Genomic DNA, 17,948 nt, shown 5'->3' on the forward strand with positions numbered 1-17,948 from the left:
GAGCATTACAACAATGTTTACCTTCTTCAATGCACCTGAAGCATGCTATTTTATCTGAGCCAGTACTTATATGGCCCAGCACGATAAAACATTTATTGCAATTTGGTTGGGCACCATTATATCCATGGACTCAGCACCTACCAGTGGCTGCATTTGGTGCCTAATTTCTTGATATCCCAAACAGAAAAAACCAACACACACAGTATTAGAACTATTATATAATATTAAATAAGCTTATTATTGCAAAGACAATGGTTGGGCTGTTACATGTGTGTCTAAAAAAAAAAGTCTTCTTCTTCTTTTGCACGGCTGTAAAATCATGTTTGAAGATTTACACACATATGTATTAAAGCTGTTACAATATCACCATGTATATCTGAGTGTGCCCTGTGTTGAGTTACTGGCCTGACATGGATGTGCAGTTGATAAAAACTTCTCCTATCTGCTAGGTAGTACTCATCTCTTGCCACACCTTTAGGTTGTATTTCACAATAATACCAATGGAACCAGACAAGATTCGTGAAATATCAGGCATGTCATATTATTGTTGGAGTATTATGTCTCAAAATAACATTGCAGGGGAAGAGATATTTATCTGTGGAGGATTGTAGCCATTGAAACAGAGATACTGTTGATAGATGACAGTCCAGTGTGCATAAAAGCTTCTATGGAATTATGAAAACATGTTATTCAGAAGCCAAAAAGTTTCTTGTTATGTAGAGAAATAGTTGGCAGAAAAGATATTGACTATAATGTTAAAACTGTTGATGGATTGTAAAAAAATAGCTTCCGCTTCATAGAACTTTATCAGAGTGTTGTAGTCAGTCACATTAACATTGGAAAGATATTGTTTGTATACAGGTCCACAGCTTATTTTCACTTTAGTGGTAATATGTTAGTACTGATACCATTGAGGTTTGTCAAAAGTGAAGTCATGAACCATGTCTGAATTTTTATACATAATTGTCCTAAAATTTCTTCTAACCCAATATTAATTTTATAGGTGATTGTGCAAGGAAGAGGATGCTGGTAGACCTCCTTAATTCATATAATCTTACGCAAACCATATTCTTTTCAACGAGAGTGCAAGGGAACAGTAGAACAACCATAGACAACATTTTTGTTCATTCCTCATTACTGGAAGGGCATTCTGTTAGCAAAAAGGTGAATGCCCTTTCAGATCATGATGCACAAATTTTAACTCTAAAAGATTTTTGTGTTGCAACACGTGTTAAATATAGTCATCAGCTGTTTAGGAAAGCTGATCTAGTTACTGTAGAGACCTTTGTAAACCTTATAAAGAACAAGAGTGGCAAGATGTTTATAGCACTGATACAGTAGACGATAAATATAATGCTTTTCTCAAGTCTTTTCTCATGCTCTTTGAAAGTTGCTTTCCATTAGAACGTTCAAAACAGGGTACTAGCACAAACAGGCAGCCTGGGTGGCTGACTAGAGGGATAAGAATATCATGTAGAACAAAGTGGCAATTATATCAATACGTTAGAAACAGTCAGAATCTAAATGCAGCAGCCCATTACAAACGGTATTGTAAGGTGCCTAAAAATGTTATTAGGAAGGCAAAAAGTATGTGGTATGCAGATAGAATAACTAAGTCTCAGGATAAAATTAAAACCATATGGTCAGTCGTAAAGGAAGTGGCTGGTCTGCAGGCACAGGTTGAGGATATAGAATCTGTGTGTAGTGGGAATGTCCGTGTTACTGTTAAGTCGCATATATGTACAGTATTTAATAATCACTTTCTGAATATAGCAGGTGAACTAAATAGAAACCTAGTCCCAAGAGGGAATCATATAGTGCTCTTAGAAAAAAGTGTTACGAGACTGTTACCTGAAATGCTCCTCCATGATACTGATAAGAGGGAGATTGAGTTAATAATTAAATCACTAAAGACCAAGAACTCTCATGGATATGATGGGGTATCTAGCAGAATACTGAAGGATTGCTCTATGTATGTTAGCCCAGTACTTAGCCATATCTGTAACTTTTCCTTTAGGAGTGGTCAGTTTCCTGACCGCTTAAAGTACTCGGTAATGAAGCCACTTTATAAGAAGGGAGACAGGGATAATATTGACAATTATAGACCTATTTCTATGCCATCGGTGTTTGCTAAAGTTATCGAGAAGGTTGTATATACAAGGTTACTGAAGCATTTAAATTCACTTAATTTGCTGCCAAATGTTCAGCTTGGTTTTAGAAATGGTTTAACAACTGAAAATGCTATATTCTCTTTTCTCTGTGAGGTTTTGGACGGATTAAATAAAAGGTTGTGAACGCTAGGAGTTTTCTTTGATTTAACGAAGGCTTTTGACTGTGTTGACCACAAAATATTACTGCAGAAGTTGGACCATTATGGAGTAAGGGGAGTAGCTTACAATTGGTTCACCACTTACTTTAAGAACAGAAAACAGAAGGTAATTCTCCGCAATATTAACAGTGGTAGTGATGTTCAGTCCCAATGGGGCACTGTTAAGTGGGGCGTTCCCAAGGGTCGGTGCTGGGGCCACTGCTGTTTTTTACTTATATAAATGATATGCCTTCTAGTATTACAGGTGATTCAAAAATATTTCTGTTTGCTGATGACACCAACTTGGTAGTGAAGGATCTTGTGTGTAATATTGAAACAGTATCAAATAATGTAGTTCATGAAATAAGTTCATGGCTTGTGGAAAATAATTTGATGTTAAATCACAGTAAGACTCAGTTTTTACAGTTTCTAACTCACAATTCAACAAGAACCAATATTTTGATCAGACAGAATGGGCATATTATAAGTGAGACGGAACAGTTCAAGTTCCTAGGCGTTAGGATAGATAGTAAGCTGTTGTGGAAAGCCCATATCCAGGATCTTGTTCAGAAACTAAATGCTGCTTTATTTACCATTAGAACAGTATCTGAAATAAGTGACACTTCAACACAAAAAGTAGTCTACTTCGCATATTTTCATACGCTTATGTCGTATGGTATTATTTTTTGTGGTAATTCTCCTGATTCGAAAAGGGTATTTTTGGCTCAAAAACGGGTTGTTCGAGCTATATGTGGTGTAAGTTCAAAAACCTCTTATCGACCCCTATTCAATAGTCTGGAAATTCTGACTTTGCCCTCACAGTATATATTTTCTTTAATGTCGTTTGTTGTTTGCAATATTAGCCTATTCCCAAGAGTTTGCAGCTTTCACTCAGTTAATACTAATCCAATCTGCATGTGGAATGCACTTCCTTGACTCTTGTACAGAAAGGAGTGCAGTATTCTGCTGCATCCATTTTCAATAAGCTACCACAAGAACTCAAAAATCTTAGCAGTAGCCCAAACTCTTTTAAGTCTAAACTGAAGAGTTTCCTCATGGCTCACTCCTTCTATTCTGTCGAGGAGCTCCTGGAAGATCTAAAAAATTAAGCAAATTCCTGTGTTACATTGTTGATTTTCATTATTTAAACTTACTTGTCACCTGAATATGTTTTTTATATTTCATTTTATCTGTTTCTAATATCGTGTTATAATTTCATGTATTGACTTGTTCCATGACCATGGAGACTTCTCCTTAATTTGGTCCCACAGAACAAAAAAATAAACAACTAAATAAACTGTTGTCGCATAGTATAATGATGACTCTTGATTGCAGTAGATTATAGCATACCTTATCCTACGAATTTCTTTCAGTTTCCATCATATATCTGAAGTGTTGTATAGTATCTTTTTCCACAGAGAAAATGGTATTACAAACTGGGAGTTGCAGGTATTTAGACACATATTCCTGCTTAATCACTCCCAGGAACTTTATTGGTAATGTGTGCCGGCAGATTTCAAGTCGAATATATACTTGCGCATTCAGATGTGTATTGCTACCAAGCTATGCATTTAACATGTGAGGAAAAATACAAAAATTGGAAATTTGAATGTGAATCAAATTACAATTTTTGAAAAATACGAGCATTGTTGGAAATAAATGAAAGTCATGCATTGTGGGACTTACCCTATTCATTCAGTTGTGTTCTGTAAAATACAGTCATGAGGGACAACATTCAGTAATGTGAATTAATTCAAAGAATAGGTAAATTATCAAAGACAAGCAGTTGTTAGAAATTAATTCTATAGGTTTCTGTTATAATTAACCCTCATTAAATTAAGGCTTGATGTTTGTATTTAAGACAATCTAAAAGAAACATAATAAAATAATTTCATTCTTTGTGGTTCATAGTACACACACAGATACACACATGGTACTTTGAATGATTACCTTTATTGTCCTCTGTCAGTGTCCTCTCCACATATAGTAATTCTTCATCATTACAGGAAGAGGAGATCCCAAAACTGAAGATCAGTAGCTCATAAGTAAATATCATGAAATCACGATAAAAACTTAAAATATATTTTTTGTAGTTTCTCTGTCTACATTATTTTTAAAGAACTTGTAAGTTTGATGCCTAGGAAGATACCTGATTATTTGCTGCTTCTTCTTCTTCTTCTTCTTCTTCTCTCCCTCCCTCCCTCCCTCCTTCCCTCCCTCACACCCTCCCCTACCCCCCCCCCCCCCTCCTTCTCCCGTCTCCTTCTCTCTCTTTTGCCATAGATGTTAACAAAAGAAATTAGAATACCATTAAATTTATTGTTTGTTCAGTAAGAGTGCTTGCAACACTTGTTGCAGCATACATTATATAGATTGTATTTTGCAGTTTTTTAACTTACAAATTATGAAGAAGCAAAATGATTTGCCTAATGAACATTCTTTTCTTTGTACTCTGGAATAAGTATTTTCCTCAGTATGTGACATATTATGCTAACTGAATTTAACCTCTGCAAGACATTTAATAACTAATTGTCATTTCTTACTATTTTTCAGTCCTACCAAGTAAACCTCCGGTTAACTGGCTTAATTTCACAGCTAGCAATGCTACCACACCCCTATTTACATGAGTACCTTTTAAATCCAACACTTCCGATTATAAAAGGTGTCGTAACGTTGTTTAAAGTTCTGCAACAAACAGCAGAAGAGTTAATACTAAAAATTTCTGAAATTGAGGATCATAAAGCCATTCTGAGCTCCACGAAGTTGTTCCTCCTGCAGGACAAAGAATATGTAGTGTAAGTCATTTACTATATAACAATTTCTGTTTATCTTGATACTGTTGTTGTTATCTTTTGTTGAATGATTGGTTTGCTACAGCTCTCCATGAAAACATTCTCATTTTTGCATAACTACTGCAACCTGCTTACTATATTCAATCCTTTGTCTCCCAGTACAGTTTATACCCCCATATCTAACCATCACCAGGTTGACTATTCCTTGAGTCTCAATATTCTTTGTTGATCCCTTATTTTAGTTACATTGTGCCATAAATTTATTTTTCCTCAATTCAGTTCACTGTGCGTTTTCATTAGTAAGTTGAACAGTCAATCTAATCTTCAGCATTCCTCAGTCACAATGTTTAAAAAAATTATATTCTCTTGTAGTCTGTTCTGTTTATCATCTGCATTTCACTTCTGTACAGGGCGAACATTGGAGACAAAAACTCCCAGAAATATTTCCTAACACTTAAATTTATAATGCAAGTTCAGATATATATCTTTTACAAACCTGCTTTTCATGCTATTACCAGCTTGCATGTCTTATTTAATCTGATTACATTTCAGTAATCTTATTTTACATTTGTAGATATTCATCTTACAACCACACTTCATGACACTATCCGTCCTATTTCATTCCAACTTTCGAGTCCATTGCTGCTTTTGACAGAATTACAAGTTACCGAAAAACCTCAAAGTCATAATTTCTTTCCTCCAAACTTTAATTCCCTTTCCAAATTTCTGCTTGGTTTCCTTTACTGCCTGCTCAATGTGCAGATTCAATAATTTTCCCTTTCATGTCCTTCAGCTTTTATAATTGTAGTCTGGTTTCTGGACAAGATGTGAATAATGTTTTGGTCCAAGTATTTTATCACTGCTACTACCAGAATTTCAGATTGCAATCAAGTAAACATTATCAAAGGTTTCTCTACATCTATAAATGCTGTAAACACATATTCATCTTTCTTCAGTTCATCTTCTAAAATAAGTCGTATGGTCAGTATTGTTAAACATACTGCTACATTTTTCTGGAACGTAAACTTGTCTTCCCCAAGATCAGCATCTAGCAAGCTTTTGTGAATAATTCTCATCAGTATTTTGCAGTCATGATTTGTTAAACTAATGCTACAGTAATATTCACATCAGTCAGCAACTGCCTTCTTAGCAATTGAAACATTTTTTTAAGACCCTAGTTAAATTCAGTATCTCATGTGTTATCCAAGGAAATGTACTGGGCCTTGTCCTTTCCTTATTCGATCCACTGATACCTTCCCTGTTTCTTCTCTCAAAGCTAACCATCAATCTTCTATTGTATTCCTTTTCTTTGATACAGTACATCATCACCGAAGGTCCTCTTTGCAAGTTTGAAAAACTTCGGAATCTTTCATTTTATCCAGAGTCTGTTTCCTTAATTTCCAACCTTTCTGCCATTTTTCATAATCAGTAAATTATGGTCAGAGTCCATATCTGCCCCACGAAATGCATTAAGTTTAAAATCTGGTTTCCAAATATATTTTTAACATGATATAATCTGTCAAAACAGGAACTGTCTCCAGGCCTCTTCTGTGTATACATACAATCTTCTTGTGAGATTCTTAATCAAAATGTTAGTAATGATTAAATTGTGCTCCGTGCAAAAATGTACCAGGCAGCTTCTTATTTCATCGTTGCTCCCTAGTCCATGTTCTCCTGCTGTTTTTCCTTCTCTTCATTCTCCTGCTATTGGTTTCCAGTCCCCCAACACAATTAAATTTTCATCTCCCTTACCAAACTGAAAATTTCTTTTATTTCATCGTACATTTTTTCAGTTTATGTATCGTCTGTGTAGCACTGCCGAGGTGGAACGACTCATGCATTACCTATATTGATTTTATGTTGATAACTTTGTGTTCAGCTGACTGAAACTCCTGTTCTTTCTGTCACCAGACTAATTTCTGCTACATATAACCTATCCATTTCTCTTTACACACTCTGTAACCTACCTGTCTTATTAAGCAATCTCACATTCCTAGCTCCAACCCATAGAGTGCCAGTATTTTCACTCTTCCCCTCCTGATAACATCATCATTCTGAGTAGTCCCCACCCAGAAATCCAAATTGGGAGACTATTTTACCTCTGGAATACTTTACCAATTAGAATCCCATTGTTGCCAAACCATGTAGTAGAGATACCTGTGCTTGGGAAATATAAAGATGGCAATTTCCCCGTGATTCCAGCTGATACTTGATACTACTTATTTTATTTCACTTGAGAAAATCTGGAGACTTTTTTACACTGTGCATGTGTGTACATAACGAAGTGCTGTTGAGAAGTTATGATGATTGAGTTACATGTTCCATGTACATATCTGTGAGAAGCATATGTAATTCTGTATTGTTGCATGTATTAACTGCACAAAAGCTGTTTGTACAAGCCCCCTAAGTAAATTACTTTGTGTTTTTATTAACACGTGCAAATATAAAATAATAAGATAGCTTAAGCATAATAACATTTTTAGGCACATATGTGTTTTATATACAGTAGGCCAGTGGAACTTCCTGACCAATTGAAATTGGCTCATTTCCAGATCCTTACTTCTTCTACATAGTATTGTTATAAACTAAGGTATCCAGGCAATCCTAAGAGCCTACTTCAGACGTTCTAAGTAGTTTCACTTCTACCTGTAATACTGCCACTATTTTTCATTGCTACCAAATTAAATAGCAACAGTGCTGCAGCTATCGCAAGAGGGCCACAGACACCAATGGGTGCAGAGTGAACCAAAACATCCTTGAATCAGATGCAGCAGTGCTGTCATTCTGTTTCCACATTGCGGGCCAAGGGCCAGTGCTCACAGTACTGGCAATCTAGCACAATGGTGGCCTGACCACAGCAGCAGCTGACAAGTTGCCACATCTTCTGGCCACTGCCTTGTTTTGGTGTATGCAGTCAGAAGCAGTGACTCAGTGCACTAATGTGCATCGAACCTGTATAAATACCCATCATTTTCAGATGACAAGGCAACATGGTTTTCACACTGGCACCACAGGCTTCACCACCATCAAGATGTCTACAGGTTCTAAGTTCACTCCATTGGACTTCACCCAAGGTGGCACACCAGCTGAGCTTCTGCCATAGAAGGTATTTGTTTGTGACCAGGGCAGTGTAATCACCCATCTGCCCTTACTTGTGCAGTCAAGCTGCCACTGCACACCTCCACTTGCAGGGGTGAACACCACTGTTGGGGGCTGTCTTGTGCTAAAAGAATCATGATGGGCTTCCAATCTCCAGGTGCAGAAAGTACCACATATTGGTTTCTCAAACAGCATCCCACGTCAGCATTTCACAGGAAGATAGGAGAGCTACTAAAGAACCCTGGCCACTCTGATGGACTTGTGAAGAACTTAAGTCAAGAGCACTTCGGTCACGCAAGTTTTATGGTCTGCCTAAAAAACAGAAAGATGACATAGCATTGAGACCAATTGTTAGTGCTCATATCTCCCCTGCATACAAACTGGAAAAGTACTTAACTAAATTATTGGTGCCCATAGTCGGCCACTGTAGAACTCAGGAATGTGTGTTGATGCAATAAAGCAGATAAGGATAGGCACGAGTGAAGTTATAGTCAGCCTTGTTGTGGTCTCCCTGTTTATGATGGTACCAGTGGAAGACAAATTAAAACTTTTGTCCACACATTTGTTCCCTAAAATTTCCCACTAATTTTGGCACACTCTGATGACCACTCATTTTTGTGCAGTGGAAATTATTGTGAAATGACTGATGGATCAGTAATGTGCTCACAACTCACCAGCCATAACGAAATTTTTTTGTGAAGGATTTTGAAGAATGAGCATTGAATAGTGCTCCCCTCCATTCATCCTACCTCTTCAGGTATGGTGGTGATACATTTTTAATCTGGACCGATGGCAATGAGGTGGTGCAGCAGTTCGTAGACCATTTGAATGGTGTACATACTAACATAATATTTACAATGGAGGTAGAGAGCAACAGGAAGTTACCTTTCTTAGACATTTTGGTCAAATAGAAATCAGGTGGATAACTCTGCCATTCTGTGTACAGAAAACCGAAACATCTAGATCTGTACCTCAATAGGTGTAGCTTTCACCATCCAGCTCAGAAGAGAGCTATATACTGAACACCTTAGTGTGTAGAACGAGGACTGTTTTTGCATAAGGACCACCTAGGACTTGAGATTAATCGTCTGATGAAGGTGTCCAGAACCAATGGGTATTCGGTTCGCGTTATTAGGTCAATGCTGCCTTAGAAACTAAGGTGCAACGCTGTTCAAGCAATCCAATATGACTAACACATAGCATGATTTTCATTCTGCAGTGCAACAACTAATATGATAGGTAGAGTCGTAAACAGGCAAGGAATCAAGTCAGACACCCATGAATGAATGAATTAAAGAAATGTTGTGATCAATTAAGAGAATCTTGGCCTGAAAGTGCCGTGAATTTATAATATTCCTTGCGACTGTTGCAAAAGGTACTTCGGCCTCACAGTCTGTTGCTGCCCCCTGTATTGAGTATTGGCAACACATCAAAAATAGGAGTTTGGAAAAATCAGTGATGTAGGGCACATGCTATTAAATAAACACAAGATTTTGTTTGTAGAAACAAGGATACTCGTGCATGCTATTTTGTCAAAAACTGACATTTTCAGCCCATGGCTGTGTACAAAATATAGGTTGACTCTTACATAGAAGATTACAGCAACCAGCCACTTTTTTACAATGCTATTTATTTATTTAGATATACTCATGCATTGAACTATTGGGACTCTGTGAGCAGGGAAGTGACTGAAATTAGACTATGTGAAAACAACTTTAATAGTAACATCATCTATGCCTTAACTAATGCATGGAGCATGTTTGTGATAAGGAAAGAGCACAGATGAAGACTTCTCTCGCAGTATACCACCTTATGTGAAGGATGACACTGCATGCAATGATGGATAGAGAATGCAGACATAATCTATTGAAATATAGGGCACAACCACAGTACACACCATTTGTGTGTGTCATCATGGTGGCATAGTCCAGCCAATCAGGTTGATATAGAAGTGGGAGCCTCGGCAGTTTCACAACAGTCAGGCTTACCCCCTGATGATGATGATGATAGTGGCAACCATCAAATGCTTTAGATTGTATCTGAATTTGAAATCACAAAAGACTTTGTAAGGATTCTATCACAAAAGACTTTGTAACCACAGCAGTATTCTATGTCTGACCAAAAAAATTTATATTATTTATGTATTCTTCTTTACATACAACTGTGATTGGTAGTGTTGCACTGTTTAGAGACAAAAATTAACAGTACTTTATTACATCACAATTTTGTTCTACATACTTACTGCAAGTCATTAGGTACTCATCCCTAAAATTCTTGCATTGTGGATTTTATTTTACTTTCAGAAATGAGCTTTCTGATTTATTCACATGCACTGCATAGGCAAGTGTGAGGAGTTTACTGAGATAGGTAGCTATTACAGGTATTTATAAGCCTGATTCATCAATGATTTATGTCTAATCATTGTGCGTACGGTCATGTTCTGACTCTTAGTTACTGAAATTTTCTTTTAACATTTATGTGAGATTTGATCATTACACATCAAATAAAAGATAAAATAAACAGCAGATAGGCATAAACAAAAAGAGTTAAGTAGTAGAATGCCACTCTCTCCCTCCTCCTTCCCTCCCTCCACTCCCCCCCCCCCCTAACCCCCCTCTGTCTCTCTGAATAGGAGGAGGCAGAGAAGGAATGGGAAGGAAAGTGAGCAAGGAAATGGGATGGGAATGTGTCACTGGTGAGGTTGCCCTGGCACAGGCATGGCAAGTTCCATGTTACACATGAGGTAGGGGAATAGTTGAAGATGAGGAGACAGAACAAAGGAAGACTCCAGGAGGAAAATGTGGGTGCAGATTGTTTGGTGAATTGAGGAAGAGGGGAGTGTGGGACAGTGGCTGCTGGACATTGAGGTCATCAGGTTCAAAGGATATTTTGTGAAGACAGTTCCAAGTTACGTAATTCTGAGAAGCTGCTAATGGGACAGGGATCCAGATGGTACAGGTTATGAAGTAGTAGTAGAAAATGACCTTATTGTGCTCAGTAGTATGTTGTGCCACTGGACGGTCAACTCTTCTTGGCCACTATTGCAGTGCCCATTCAGTTGGATGGAAAGTCGGTTGGTGGTTGTGCCCACATAGAACAATGTGCAAAAGTTACAGGAGAACAGGTACATGAACGACTGCTTTTACAGGTGGCCTGCCTCTGGATAGTGTAAGATATGCTCGTGATGAGACTCGAACAGGATGTAGGATGTGGCGAGTGGGTGCACAATACACATTTTCCATCTTGTTCTTCCACAGAGAGAAGACTCTTGTGGCAGAGGGTTGGGGGTATGTGGGGCATAAGGTCAGATTCATTGACAAAATATGCTGATGAGCACAACATACTGTACTGTGGTATACTCGTGTGTGTGTGTGTGTGTGTGTGTGTGAGAGAGAGAGAGAGAGAGAGAGAGAGAAAGAGAGAGAGAGAGAGAGAGAGAGAGAGAGAGAGAGAGAGAGAGAGAGAGCAACCATCTGTTGGTGAATGATTGCCTTTCCTCTGTTTTATTTGTTCTTCTCATCTTTTCACATTAATGTAATAAGCAAAACGCCTTTTTTTCAGGGATGAGAACAGTACTCTGTTTGAAGGATTCATTGTTCTTGAGGAATTCTGTAAGGAGTTAGCAGCAGTTGTATTTGTCAAATACCAAAACTTCTCCTGAAGATGTTACCTGATTAAATGTGGGCAATCAGACAGTGGAAACTTCAGGTGAAATGTAAGTCCAGAATGTGTTTCTTAAATTGTGTGTTATCATTTTGCATCATAATAAGGCAATTATGTATGATCTGCCATAAGTACAATACTTAAAATCAGAATGTCCAAATTTAAATAAAAATATCAATAATTTTCTAAAAATACTGAGAAATTGTTATGGAAGATTATACTAAGAGAACACATCATTACTCACTAATTAAGCGCTAACATAAACTTCATGTAAAAAGATGGAAGATTATACTAAGAAAACACATCATTACTCACTAATTAAGTGCTGACATAAACTTCATGTAAAAAGTAATTTTGGTATCATACACAAAAGTGAGACAATGTTAAAAGTTCAAAAAGCTCAAAGAAGACACGAAAACAATAAAAAGATACAATAAAGGGAAATGAAAAAGTTACAAATTATATTGAAAAGAAACAGTGGAGCGTAACTGGAGACAAATAATGCACTTAGTAGATACAATAAGTGATAAATAATACAAGCTGAAGAAAATACAAAAATTCTAAATGCTAAAAAATATAAATCAAAACTAAGAAATAAAATGAACATTTTGAGACCTTAAAAAAGTCTTTTGTTCACACTCCTGCCCTCTTCATGTGTTTGATAATGATCACCATGGATGATACAAATAAGATTAACTCTTTTCCTGTAGGTTATACTGTTACAATGATGTTACGATGCGATATGCTGATCTCAGACTTATGGCACAATCAGTGTCAAGATTCCAAACACTAAGTATTTTTCCCCTCAGCATGTTAACCAGTAACTGGAAGCAATTTCACACAAAATCTGTTATGTTCAATTCTAAAACAACTACTGAACCATCTAAAGAGCAGTTATCCATGGGGGGTACAGAGAACATATCCTTCAGTTATAACTGGTATACAGAAAGCTTGTTCTTTGATAGCAGTTGTTGCCGGACATACAGACCATCTTCCTTATCTTCATAAGAATTTCTCTTATGTCTAAATTGCTGAAGCAACAAAAAGTGGTGACTATGGAAGGAGAAGAATCCTCATTTACTACACTGTCCAGGCACAGTAATGTGACCACCTGTCAAAAGCCTGAATAACCACCTTTTTGCAGTGCAGACCACTGCAAGATGTGCAGGAAGAGAGTCAGTGAGGTTGTAGAAGTTTCCGATCGGGATGTGGAGCCAGGTAAGCTCCAGGGATGCACAGTGCGAAGAGACCAATTGAGGTGGTCCCACAGATTCTTGATTGGGTTTAAATCCGTGGAATTTCATGGCCGGGGTAGTACAGGTAAATTGATCTTAGTGCTCTTTGAACTATGCACGTACACTGCAAGCTGTGTGAGAGTGCATTGTCCTGTTATTGGATGCCACTGTGATGAGGAGAAACAAAGTGCACTAAGGGGTGGACATGGTCTCCAAGTATATATGCATATTTTGTTGGTCCATTGTGCATTCCAGAATGATGAGATTACCAAGGGAACATCATGAAAACATTCTCCAGACTCTAATGTTCCCTCCTGGTTCCCGCATGTTTGCTTCCAGATGTTTCATACTGCACACACCAATAGCCATTTGTCCAGTGGAGCTTAAAATGTGATTCAACTGAAAAGTCCGCCTGTCGCCCTAAGTAGACGTCCAGCTGCAGTATTGGTATGCAACTTCCAGCCTTCATTCACAATGAACAGCAATCAGCATGGGTGCACGACAGGTGACTGCTGCGGTGGCCCATACTTGCATGTCTGTTCACCAGTACACACCTCTGCAGCTGTCATTCATCTTTGTCATATGGTACACCACAGTTTCCTTGGTGCTGGTTTTATATACTGCCATTTCGCCAAGCACAGTACCACAGTGGCATGTGAACAATTAACAGGCTTAGTCATTTCGGAATTTCCTTCCTCCCTTGGCCCGAAAGGCAATGATCATACTGTTTTGGATGGCAGATAAATCATTCCATTTCTGCAATACAACAATGACAGCACTGTTTTTTTACATGTCCCCCCTTCCCCTCCCAAATTCTTTATATTCCTTTCACTACTAGTGCTGCCATCTGCTTTTTGTGAGTGGTTACTGCACTTTGACATCGAATGTGGTGGTGGCCACATTAATGTAACTGGGCTGAGTGTAATGCTTAGACTTAGAAACGCTAATAAATCCTTGTGTTGCACAGAATTAATCATGTAATGCATTCTTTCATTTAGAGAAGACCTATGAGCAGCTCTGTTGCTTGTTGTCGTCTTCAGTCCGAAAATGCAGCTCTTCCCACTAGTTTTTCCGATGCAAGGCTCTTCATCTGTAAATAAATACACAACCAACATTTATTTGAACCTGCTTACTGTATTCGTTGTCAAGTTTTGCCATAAATTTCTTTTTTCCCCATTTCCATTCAGTACCTCTGCATTAGGTAATCAGTCTAGCCTCATTATCTTCAGCATTCTTCTGTAGTATTACATTTTAAAAGTATTACATTTTAAAAGTATTACATTTTAAAAGCTTCTAATATCTCCTAGTCTGAACTATTTATTGTCCACATTTCCCTTCCATACAAGACTTCAATCCAGTCAGGTACTTCCAGAAAATACTTCTGAACACATTGACATTAAGTGTTAACAAATTCTCCTTTTCCGGAATTCTTTCCACACTATAGCCAGTCTGAATTATATATTTTCTCTACTTCGACCATCATCAGTTATTTTACTGGCCAAACAGCAATATTCATCTACTACTTTTACTGTCTCGTTTCCTAATCTAATACTACTTTTGTTGGTATTCATCTTATAAAAATTTTTCAGGACACTATCCATTCCACCCATCTCCTCTGCAAACTCCTCTGCCATCTGTGACAGAATTACAATGTCATTGACAAACCTCAATGTTTGTCCTTCTCCGTGAACTTTAAATCCATTGTGACATATGTCCCTTGTTTCTTTATTCTTGCTTAGTGTACAGATTGAACAACATTGGGGACAGGGTAAAGTCCTATCTCATCTCCTTCACAACCACTGATTCCTTTTCATGTCCTTCAATTGTTTTAACAGCGGTCCAGTTTTTGTACATTTTGTGCAAGTTGTAGATAATATTTTGCTTCCTGTATTTTATGCCCATTACCTTCAGAATTTCAAAGAGCGTAGTCCAGTCAGCATCATCAAAGCTTTCTCTAAATCTACAAATGTTATAAACATAGGTTTGCCATTCTTCCTTTCTTCAATTTTATGTGTTCCTACATTTCTCCAAAAATCCAAAATAATCTTCCCTGTGGTCAGGCCAGACCAGCTTTTCCATTCTTCTGTAAATAATTTGTCAGTGTTTTGACTTTTGAACTGACAGTTTGATAATGTGCACTCCTTCCAGCATTATTTCATTCATCTTGAAGTCTGAGGGTGCTTCACTTGTTTTATAGATCTTGTAAATGAGGTGGAATAGTTTTGTGATGGCTGGGTGTCCCAATGACTTCAATAGTTCTGATGGAATGTAATTTGGAAATTGTGTGTGGCAAAACTAGCCTCCAAAGGCACCATTGTGAAATTTTATAGAAGGAAAATTATCTGTTTTTGAGTATTAGACCCACACTCATTGGAATGCCTTGTACAGTAAGGCATTCACTATACAGGACTATATTGAATGATTCATTAGTTTTCAAAGCTCTATCTGTTTGGAAGTATTACACATACAAATTTGATTGATGTGTTAAAAGAACCATAAACTCGCCAAGTTCTGGGCAAATGTTCTCTAAGTGCCCCTCTGTTCACATGACACAGGTCCTGAGACTGAAGTTCGTTCCATTACTTATGCAGGAATATCCTGTCAATGATTACCACTGCAGCATTGACACATTCTCAGAGCCATTCCAGTTTTCTTGACAATGGGAGTACATAAACACAGACCTTAATATAGGACGAAAGGAAAAAAACTCACAAGTCATTAAGTCACACGACCTGGGCAGCCAAGGGAACAGAGCCACATCAACTTCACCACTACGCCCAATCCAGTGATGCATAAGTTCATCGTTCAGGAGGATGGAGCAGGGAGTATGACAAGGCAGATGATACCATTGTACGACACAGTTTATTATATATGGTGTCATAATCACTGAGATGTGTGAAAAACTGCCACACCATGCTTGAAATTTTAATTTATTATGTCATTACTAGTAACTCCATTAACATCAGACTATGCAGACACCATTCAAATATATCACTGAATGTACATGCAAAATTGTCATTGTACAAAACAGTTTAAGAGATGTGATGTTATGAAGACTGAGCTGCACGAAAACAGAACTGCAGGATGAAATCTGCTACAGATACATTAAATACCGCCCCCCCCCCCCCCCCCCCATGAACCATGGACCTTGCCGTTGGTGGGGAGGCTTGCGTGTCTCAGCGATACAGATAGCTGTACCGTAGGTGCAACCACAATGGAGGGGTATCTGTTGAGAGGCCAGACAAACGTGTGGTTCCTGAAGAGGGGCAGCAGCCTTTTCAGTAGTTGCGGGGGCAACAGTCTGGATGATTGACTGATCTGGCCTTGTAACAATAACCAAAATGGCCTTGCTGTGCTGATACTGCGAACGGCTGAAAGCAAGGGGAAACTACGACTGTAATTTTTCCCGAGGGCATGCAGCTTTACTGTATGATTAAATGATGATGGCATGCTCTTGGGTAAAATATTCCGGAGGTAAAATAGTCCCCCATTCGGATCTCCGGGCGGGGACTACTCAAGAGGATGTCATTATCAAGAGAAAGAAAACTGGCGTTCTACGAATCGAAGAAAGAAAACTGGAGTTCTACGAATCGGAGCGTGGAATGTCAGATCCCTTAATCGGGCAGGTAGGTTAGAAAATTTAAAAAGGGAAATGGTTAGGTTAAAGTTAGATATAGTGGGAATTAGTGAAGTTCGGTGGCAGGAGGAACAAGACTTCTGGTCAGGTGACTACAGGGTTATAAACACAAAATCTAATAGTGGTAATGCAGGAGTAGGTTTAATAATGAATAGGAAAATAGGAATGCGGGTAAGCTACTACAAACAGCATAGTGAACGCATTATTGTGGCCAAGATAGATATGGAGCCCACACATACTACAGCAGTACAAGTTTATATGCCAACTAGCTCTGCAGATGACGAAGAAATTGAACAAATGTATGATCAAATAATAAAAGAAATTATTCAGATAGTGAAGGGTGACAAAAATTTAATAGTCATGGGTGATTGGAATTCGGTAGTAGGAAAAGGGAGAGAAGGAAACATAGTAGGTGAATATGGACTGGGGCAAAGAAATGAAAGAGGAAGCCGCCTGGTAGAATTTTGCACCGAGCACAACTTAATCATAGCTAACACTTGGTTCAAGAATCATAAAAGAAGGCTGTATACATGGAAGAAGCCTGGAGATACTGACAGGTTTCAGATAGATTATATAATGGTAAGACAGAGATTTAGGAACCAGGTTTTAAATTGTAAGACATTTCCAGGGGCAGATGTGGACTCTGACCACAATCTATTGGTTATGACCTGTAGATTAAAACTAAAGAAACAGCAAAAAGGTGGGAATTTAAGGTGATGGGACCTGGATAAACTAAAAGAACCAGAGGTTCTACAGAGTTTCAGGGAGAGCATAAGGGAGCAATTGACAGGATTGGGGGAAAGAAATATGGTGGAAGAAGAATGGGTAGCTTTGAGGGATGAAGTAGTGAAGGCAGCAGAGGATCAAGTAGGTAAAATGACGAGGGCTAGTAGAAATCCTTGGGTAACAGAAGAAATATTGAATTTAATTGGTGAAAGGAGAAAATATAAAAATGCAGTAAATGAAGCAGGCAAAAAGGAATACAGACATCTCAAAAATGAGATCGACAGGAAGTGCAAAATGGCTAAGCAGGGATGGCTAGAGGACAATTGTAAGGATGTAGAGGCTTATCTCACTAGGGGTAAGGTAAATACTGCCTACAGGAAAATTAAAGAGAGTTTTGGAGATAAGAGAACCACTTGTATGAACATCAAGGGCTCAGATGGAAACCCAGTTCTAAGCAAAGAAGGGAAAGCAGAAAGGCAGAATGAGTA

General features: G+C 38.1%; 1 protein-coding gene across 4 annotated transcripts in view; it reads left to right on the forward strand.

The window, feature by feature from the left end:
• LOC126267093 (FHF complex subunit HOOK interacting protein 2A-like) overlaps positions 1-17,948 on the forward strand; it is a 227,057-nt gene that overhangs the window by 203,493 nt on the left and 5,616 nt on the right. For all 4 annotated transcript variants that reach the window (XM_049971961.1, XM_049971960.1, XM_049971964.1 and 1 more), the window contains 2 exons: positions 4,862-5,103; positions 11,761-11,914. In XM_049971961.1, coding sequence (XP_049827918.1) covers positions 4,862-5,103; positions 11,761-11,860 — 342 coding nt within the window. In that variant the 3' untranslated portion in view covers positions 11,861-11,914. The remainder of the gene's footprint in view (positions 1-4,861; positions 5,104-11,760; positions 11,915-17,948) is intronic.

This window comes from Schistocerca gregaria, chromosome 4 (genome assembly GCF_023897955.1).
Source record: "Schistocerca gregaria isolate iqSchGreg1 chromosome 4, iqSchGreg1.2, whole genome shotgun sequence".
In the NCBI taxonomy this organism is placed as follows: Eukaryota; Metazoa; Arthropoda; class Insecta; order Orthoptera; family Acrididae; genus Schistocerca; species Schistocerca gregaria.